Source organism: Triticum urartu, chromosome 7, assembly GCF_003073215.2.
Source record: "Triticum urartu cultivar G1812 chromosome 7, Tu2.1, whole genome shotgun sequence".
Lineage (NCBI taxonomy): Eukaryota > Viridiplantae > Streptophyta > Magnoliopsida > Poales > Poaceae > Triticum > Triticum urartu.
Genome location: NC_053028.1, coordinates 691876529 through 691884912, shown reverse-complemented (window position 1 = coordinate 691884912; position 8384 = coordinate 691876529). Strand labels below are relative to the sequence as shown.

General features: G+C 46.3%; 2 protein-coding genes and 1 pseudogene across 2 annotated transcripts; all 3 read right to left on the bottom strand.

Annotated features, from left to right (window-relative positions):
* Positions 1 to 318: 318 nt before the first annotated feature.
* LOC125521000 (probable histone H2AXb) lies at positions 319 to 1038 on the bottom strand. The gene is made up of 2 exons (XM_048686038.1): positions 736 to 1038; positions 319 to 651 (listed from the first exon to the last, which is right to left on the bottom strand). The coding sequence occupies exons 1-2, from the start codon at positions 931 to 933 to the stop codon at positions 430 to 432; spliced, it is 420 nt and encodes a 139-aa protein (XP_048541995.1). The 5' UTR covers positions 934 to 1038; the 3' UTR covers positions 319 to 429.
* A 993-nt stretch (positions 1039 to 2031) lies between these two features.
* LOC125525453 lies at positions 2032 to 5552 on the bottom strand (annotated as a pseudogene).
* Positions 3938 to 5198, bottom strand: LOC125519434 (protein ALP1-like). Its single transcript, XM_048684244.1, has 3 exons — positions 4413 to 5198; positions 4101 to 4326; positions 3938 to 4023 (listed from the first exon to the last, which is right to left on the bottom strand). The coding sequence occupies exons 1-3, from the start codon at positions 4950 to 4952 to the stop codon at positions 3938 to 3940; spliced, it is 852 nt and encodes a 283-aa protein (XP_048540201.1). The 5' UTR covers positions 4953 to 5198.
* Positions 5553 to 8384: the final 2832 nt, after the last annotated feature.

Below are 8384 nucleotides of genomic sequence, written 5' to 3'. Positions count from 1 at the left end.
GAGCTTCACGCATAGCCGATGAGACTAGGGTCACGGCAGTACGCGTAGCTAACGCCACAAACGCACATCACTGCACGTCACGCACGGGCCCAGCCGATGAGAGATGGCCGACCACCTACAGCTGCAACAACGAGAGTGTCGCCGCCCCAGCACCGGCCCTCCCGTGCTGCCACGAGTGGAAGTCCCGGACACGTGTAGTGCCCGCCTCAGTGCTACAGCGAGATGGACTCTGAACCTCGAACTGGATTTTTCAGACTAAAGAAAACACGCCACGGTTTGAGCGACGGAGAAAGCGGTAGCATCTCGGCTTCACGCGGATTAGCAACGACAAGAACAAGATTGCGAGCTGCATTCCGTTCAAACCAGATCCACCATGGTCACCGATGACACACAAACCCAGACCATTCACAAGGACCATACTAATCTAATCTAGAACTCCTGGGAAGCGGAGCCGATGTCGCCCTTGCCCTTGCCGGCCTTCTTGGGGAGCAGCGTGGTGTGGATGCTGGGCAGCACCCCGCCGGCGGCGATGGTGACCGAGCCCAGCAGCCGGCTCAGCTCCTCGTCGTTGCGCACCGCCAGCTGGATGTGGCGCGGCACGATCCGGTTCTTCTTGTTGTCCCGCGCCGCGTTCCCGGCGAGCTCCAGGGTCTGAATCAGAAGAGAAAGAAAGAAGCGGTCAGATCCAGAGTGACAGGACATGGGGAAAGGAGCAGCCGGGGAGGGCACGCGTACCTCTGCGGCGAGGTACTCGAGGACGGCGGCGAGGTAGACGGGGGCGCCGGCGCCGACGCGCTGCGCGTACTTGCCGACCTTGAGGTACCGGGCGACGCGGCCGACGGGGAACTGCAGGCCGGCCTTGGACGACCGGGACACGGACTTGGCGCTGGCCGCGGGCTTCGCCTTGCCCCTCCCACTGCCGGCAATGGCCATCTTCGGGTGGCGGTGGAGGGTGAGCGCGCTCGTGCGGTGGTCGCCGGAGTGGAGAGATGGCCGGGATCTGGGAGCAGGTGGAGGGCGCTGGGTGTGCTTGGGATGGCAGAACAGAGGGGGCGGCGGCAGATTATAAAGAGGAGGGGAGGCCGCGCGTGATTGGCTAGGAGCGCGAGGCCGCGGATCAGTGACGTGGAGGGGGAGCCGGATTTTCCGTCGGGCTTGGCGCGAATTGGGAATTTCGGGTGACGGGAATTTTTTGCAGAAAAGCAATAACTAAATGAGGGAAACCGTCTATCCGATGCTAGCCGTTAGTCGGACAGGCCTCGTGCCGTCCGTTCCAGAGCCGATGCATCCAGCGGCCAGCGGCATGGGTTTAGGCTGATGCCAGAATAACCCACAAACCAGAAAAATTGGATCAGCATCCCCTGCCCATGCAAGATGTAGCCATGTACTAGTAGTTCACTTGATTTGGTCCCAATTTATTTATTAGTCTCGACAAGGTTTCCTCCAAACTCTATATCAGTTTCAGTTTCTTTCTTTTTATTTTGCAGGGGAGATCGGTTTCGAGTTTCGCTGACGAAAAAGATATAGTAGTTCTTCGACACGGAGGTTTGCTACAATGAGATATAGGGGCTGTTTGGTTGGAGACTCAAATTGCCACGCCTAAGGTGAGGTACTAGCCACACCTGTGGCTTGCCATAATGTGTGGCAAAATCAAACTGTTTGGTTGGTAGTCATGCCTTAGGTTAGGTGTGGCAGATTTTGTGTGGCGTGTGTTTGGATGGCTTCCACAAATGTTTGGCAAAAAGTTATGGTTTGCGTTTGGTTTTCTGCCACGGTTTCCTGCCACAGGTGGTTAGAATCACCTTACTGCTAGACTCCACGGTGATGAGATTACTTGCCATTTGTCTCGCAAAGCAATCATACTACAACATGCTCCAGTAAATGTAAGAAGATTTTGTCGCAATAATAATAACCATAAAAAGTAACATGGAGCATTTTCTATTAATCCCATCTGTACAAAATAATTCAAAATGCAAACTCATAATCAAGATAGAAAATAAGATAGATACGTGCAAGTTTCGTCCATCATTATAAAGTCAAGTGATAGTCATTCATAGCAATAACACAAGTTCTGGCCAAGTTACATTAAAGTGTTTCACCACACATCAAAAGATCTACTTCCCAAAAGCAGTAGCCGTAGCACAAGTTCATCTCCTAAATACCAAAAGTTGCCATCTTCTAAACTTCACAGGTTGCCAACTTCTAGACATGACAGGTTAGCAACTAGATAACTTCACATGTTGCTATAAACATGATCTTTGTCAGCAAAGAACTTGCAAACCCAAGTTTCAAAAGTTTTTTCACTTGCACTGCATAATCAACCACGCAAACCTTCATTGTCCTTGCAAGATAAGTGCACACCAACAGTAATTCTTTGATCTGTGGTAATTGGGAGTTCCTCCAACCTCTTCCATAAACTAGCATAAGGATCAACAACTTGGGGCATTGGAGGAGGAGCGGCAGCAAGGGATTGCTGGAGTGACCTCAATGTAGAGTTGATTTCTTCAGCGGACTCCACGAAACGACTCTTGGTTCTTGGTGGCTTCTTAGTAGGTGACTTGCTACCTCTTGGGCGCTTCTTACCAACTCGGCTAGTGCTAGATGTTGAATTATCACCACCTACAGGTACTGGAGGTCTTTTAGGACAATGTGTTGTTGGCAAAGTGTCAGAATCCTCCTCAAGAGGGCCCTCATACTGTGGATAGCAGTTGAAGTTGAGATCATACAACCCTTCATCATTGTCCGAGTCATCGGAATCAATTGTGCATGTATGCTGGTCCATGGCCAAAGAACCATCAGCACTAGTGCCTGTGAATAGCTCCTGCATCTCATAGTAGAACTTGATGGGCTTAGAAAGCAAGCGCCTTGCTCTATCCTGCATTACAAGCACACACACATTAAGATCCTAATTAAATTAGCCATATTAAGTTTTAAAAAGAAACTAAATTATACGTACATTGAGGCAAGACTTTTCAGACTCGGAGATAGTTACCACACATCTAATATCATCGAAAACATTGCCACTCTTGCTAATTGCGGCGGCAATGTACTTCCAATTTTCTTTGTAGTGCCTGAAGTGACGATCAACTTGAGCAAGTGTCACCCCCATAGCAAATTTTCTATTTAAAGCATCAGCATACTTCAAAAGATGATGCTTCCTGAACCTAAATCCCGCATATTGTTCCTTCATGTATTCAATGCACCAATCCAACATAAACTTGGTCTGATCATCAGCCCAGGAAATAGTCCTCTCAGAGCACCCATCACCATCAGACTTCCCCTTTCCCTTGGCCATCGCTGTTTCTCATACAGTGAGCCATTTTAATTAAAAGATAATAGGTGAGGCAAATAAGCATGAAACAACCAACAATTTACTAAAGATAAAATAAGTGATATAAGTTTACAGAGGTACAACCAACATAGTTTCACATGAATCACATACATAATGACCAAATGTAACAAAATAGCACTCATGTTTGATACATAGAAATAAGGCAGAACTCTAGTTTCAAACAGACTGAATGGAACCTAAAATAAAACCCATCAACATCAGCCTTACATACTAACTTCTTAATCATCTTGATCTTGAGCTGCTAAATTATCCTCCCACATTTTTTGAGCTAGTACATCCCTTTTGTGTGCCCATGCCTGGCTCTCCTGGTAAACGTCACGACGGTGTCGTCTACTCCGTGGAAGGGCCGAGTACCAAGTAGCATCATCATAGACATACTCATCAGGACCATCATCTAGGATCCAGTTATGGAGCGCACAACAAGCAAACACAATTTTTACTTGTGTTTTTAGAGGGAAGAATGGCTGACTTGCAAATATTTTAAATCGATTCTTCAAGGTACCAAATGCTCTTTCGACGGTTGTTCTAAGTGAGGAATGGCGATGGCTGAATAACTCCCTTGGGTTCTCAGGCTCTCTACTTCCCCTATATTCCTTTAGGTGATATCGGACCATATGGGGGTAGTATACCGGGTCTTGCAGCATATCCCGCATCCGCTAGAAAATATTTACCTACATCATGATGATGCTAACACATTAGCTAAGAACTAAAGAAAGTTTCAGTTTGAAGCCATGGGTTAGAATCCCACCTTCTGGTATTTTAAGGCCATTGGGACGTGATAGGGCATCTTGGAGCACATAAGAATCATGAGCCGATCCCTCCCATCCAGCAAGAACATATGTAAATCTTAGGTCAAAATCAACGGCTGCTAGCACATTTTGTGTGGGAAAGGACTTTCTACCCCTAAACCTATCTTGCATGTGGATTGGCACACATGCCGGTATATGAGTACCATCCAGAGCTCCTATGCATCCCTACGAAAAGAGAGAACCAGTTTCAAACAGACTGAACTGGAACCTATAAATACATTGCAGATACTTGTGAATAATTTTGGATCTACCTCAAAGTAAGGGTGAAATCTGGAGCTACTTGTTATCTTCGAATGTGTTTCGATGGTTCTGATGCATATGACATCACGAGCAAGGAGACACAGGGCATCTAAAACAGCATTGAAGTACCTACTAACAGTCTCGCCCGATCGATAAAACTCGAAACCAATCGATCTATTTTTCCAGTTATGACCCACAACATGGATGAACATGGCAACTTGCTCCTCCACAGTTACATGGAATGTGTCTACCAGTAGACCACGACGTCTCAGGTTGGCACACAATTTGTGAAAAACAAATTTCCGCATGCGCAGCTCACTTATGCAATTAGCCTCGGTTCCATAATACATACGGTTCAGGCGTGACATCCTTTCAACATCTCGTTCGAACATGGGAGCATAAGTTATAGATTTTCTCTTCCTTTTTCGGACATTAATCTTGTACCAGTACATCCCTAAACACACAATAATGGCAGCAAGCAATCTTCTCCTCCACATGTAGTAGTGATAATAATGCATGTAATACTGTAAGCATAATGTTCTTTGGTCCATCTATGAAACAATAATAGCATTAAAAAATCAGATGACATCAGTGAGTGGAACTATATATAAATTTTTTATCCAACGCAAATTATACAGAGGACAGTATATTACTCAAACAATAAATTGTACAATACATATCTAAGAAAAGAACACAGAGAGATGTCAAATCTTACATCAACACCACATACTTACAAGAAATTACTAACTTATAATCTCACTCGTACAAGCATGCAACAATTGCAAAGGGGGATTACGATGTTACCTTTCCTCTTAACAAATAGTTGACCTTTCACTATGAGATGGAAGTTCCTAGTCTGGATGCAACAAGGGCAGGAACAAGCAACGGGAAATCCCACAAATCACGGAAGAAGGCTGGTATTTTTCTCTTGAGAAAATCAAGGACGCCCAGATCTGCATGTATGAGATGAATCTGACGTGATGAGATGGAGGAGATGGAGGAGGTGGAGGAGATAGATGCTGCGGTGATGAGGATTCGTACCAGGGAGGAGCAGATCGAGTGCGGCGGCAAGGTCGTCCTCAGCTGGATCTGGAAGGGGAGAGAGAAGGGCTCTCAGCCATGGGGTCAAGACTGAAGGGGTGGGGGATTTTCATAATGTTCTTTGGTCCATCTATGAAACAATAATAGCATTAAAAAATCAGATGACATCAGTGAGTGGAACTATATATAAATTTTTTATCCAAGGCAAATTATACAGAGGACAGTATATTACTCAGACAATAAATTGTACAATACATATCTAAGAAAAGAACACAGAGAGATGTCAAATCTTACATCAACACCACATACTTACAAGAAATTACTAACTTATAATCTCACTCGTACAAGCATGCAACAATTGCAAAGGGGGATTACGGTGTTACCTTTCCTCTTAACAAATAGTTGACCTTTCACTATGAGATGGAAGTTCCTAGTCTGGATGCAACAAGGGCAGGAACAAGCAACGGGAAATCCCACAAATCACGGAAGAAAGCTGGTATTTTTCTCTTGAGAAAATCAAGGACGCCCAGATCTGCATGTATGAGATGAATCTGACGTGATGAGATGGAGGAGGTGGAGGAGATAGATGCTGCGGTGATGAGGATTCGTACCAGGGAGGAGCAGATCGAGTGCAGCGGCAAGGTCGTCCTCAGCTGGATCTGGAAGGGGAGAGAGAAGGGCTCTCAGCCATGGGGTCAAGACTGAAGGGGTGGGGGATTTTTGGACTGAGGACGAACAGGGAAGCGGTGACTTTTATCAGTTCGCGGGGATTTTTATGGCTCAGTTGGCGCGCCGCGGCGAGTGTGGCGGGTGAAACGAGCGCCACACTTTTTGACGAAATTTCAGCGGCGGACGACCCTTGACGTTGTGGCGAGCCTAACTTTTGTTCAGAACCAAACGCACGCCTAAGAGGCTGTGGCACGCCTCACCTTAGGCGTGGCACGCTTAGGCTAGGATCCAAACAGCCCCATAGTAGTTCTTCGACACGGAGTCCCTTTACCAACCATGTAGCCAAGGCAACTCTAGTTGCTCCTGTTTCTACATCCCGTTGTGGAGGCCAAAGATATTGTACAGCCGAACATTGTGGGATAATGATGCAGCATGGATGCACCACCGGACTAACTGGTACTACAAACTAATCATTTCCTAATGCCTCCCAAATCTCACTAACATATTTGTGTGAGTGTGCCATGTGGCCCAATGTATGTTATTTATTTGCCTAAAACATGGCTTTAACAAAATAAAATGAGTGAAATTGTCTTGAGAACTATCTACCATGACCAGCTCACTCGAAGATAACTTATGTTGGCGCACCAGATGGGTATCTTTCTTTATCTGCTTCTTGCTATGCAATCACTATGAACCACAGTTGATGGAAACCATATATATGCACGAACACTTGATGGGGAGGTCAACAAAAGATAAATGCCATAACAATTCATCGACAAGGTGGGTGGCGACTAGTCATTGGTTTGTTGTACTTTTTGTTTACGTTTGCTTGAGTTTGTACAACAACTTTTTCAACCAAGTAAGCTTCTTGTACTTGGTTGATACTAACACTAGTACAAATATGGTCATCATACACGGTTAAACAATCTAGCACACATGCAAGTGTGATTAATCGTCGCCTTGTGATGTTGCAAGAAAAAGAAAGTGGTGAGAGGGGGACCATGTGGTTACTTTTGGTTGGATCGTGTGTGTGGTGTGCGGTTGGAAAAAGAGAGAGAAAATAGATGAGGGCCACATGGTTTATTTTTATTAGTCAAGAGGATGCCCGAACTCCTGCATAGCCCCCTCATAATTGTTGCCGGGATACAGAAAGAAGGACACGTGGACTGATGCGTGGACATTTAGGAGGTCCTATTGGCAAAAATTGTCCGCATACCGTGGTCTGAACATATACAAGCACCGAGGTTCCGCATTGGAGAAGCCCCAAGGGGGATTCTATTTCTTTACAAAATGTTAGAACCACATGAAGAGCTATGGACACACACGAACACACACAGAGAGAGGTATAGCGGGGGCGCTCGCGGTTATATGGTTGATTTCTTTTGTTTATGTTTTTTGCGTGCCATTGTGTCTCACACGCCGGCGACAGATGGCGGGTGTACAGTGGTGGTCACATGAAAGGTGATAGAGGGCGGCGATCCTCCGGCGATGGGTTGCTCCCTTGGCTACGCTATATCAATGGCAGGACCTGGGGCTCTACGAGGGCTTCAATGCTCAAGCTTGCGCTTGGCACATTTGGATCCCGTTAGTTGTGCTATAGCGTCATGTATCTTTGTCATTTTCTTTTCTATTTATGGTCTTCTCATATGTATTACTTGGTGATGACTTTATTTATAAAATGGGATGCAAGTCTTTTTTGTCCACACACCGCCGACGGCCCTGACTGCGGACATGATCGGGTGTTCTATCGATTTTTCCATCTTGTTTTTCGCATGGATATGATAGAACCTCATTTAGTTGGATGGGTGGATGTACCGACTCATCCAAATCTGTATGTTATAAAAGAAGTGTAGTACGAGCAACTTTAATGTGCCGATCCAAATAGATTTGCGTTTTGTTCTTTTTCGTCCGTTTGGATCGGCCAAGCGGACGTGTGTGTCGATTTTTCGATTTGGTTCGGCATGTGTCGCCAACGGGAGGCAGACCTATTTTTGACCCGCGTGGCCGAAATAAATTTAGAAACATTAAATTAAACATAAGTGGCTGGTCAACACCGACCAAAGTCCTCTTAAACATTTAATTAAACATAAAAACCGCCCGCACGCTGCCCTAGTCCGTGTGGGCTGCCTCCTCCAGCGTCTGCTGCGGCGGCGGCAATGCGGGCGCACTTCTCCTCCTCCTCCTCCCACTCCCTCTGCATGCGCCGCTCACCGTCGACGCGCTCCCCCACCACCCCGCGCTGCCTTCAATGGTCGAGGTACGCGACCTCCTGC

Bases quoted from the DNA above. Each gene is read 5' to 3' on its own strand.
- LOC125521000 (XM_048686038.1), bottom strand. From the start codon at position 933: ATGGCCATTGCCGGCAGTGGGAGGGGCAAGGCGAAGCCCGCGGCCAGC. The intron at 652-735 runs GTACGCGTGCCC...CTTCTGATTCAG, and splicing joins TCGAGTACCTCGCCGCAGAG to ACCCTGGAGCTCGCCGGGAA.
- LOC125519434 (XM_048684244.1), bottom strand. From the start codon at position 4,952: ATGGACCAAAGAACATTATGCTTACAGTATTACATGCATTATTATCAC. The intron at 4,327-4,412 runs GTAGATCCAAAA...CTCTTTTCGTAG, and splicing joins GATTTCACCCTTACTTTGAG to GGATGCATAGGAGCTCTGGA. The intron at 4,024-4,100 runs GTGGGATTCTAA...ATCATGATGTAG, and splicing joins TGGCCTTAAAATACCAGAAG to GTAAATATTTTCTAGCGGAT.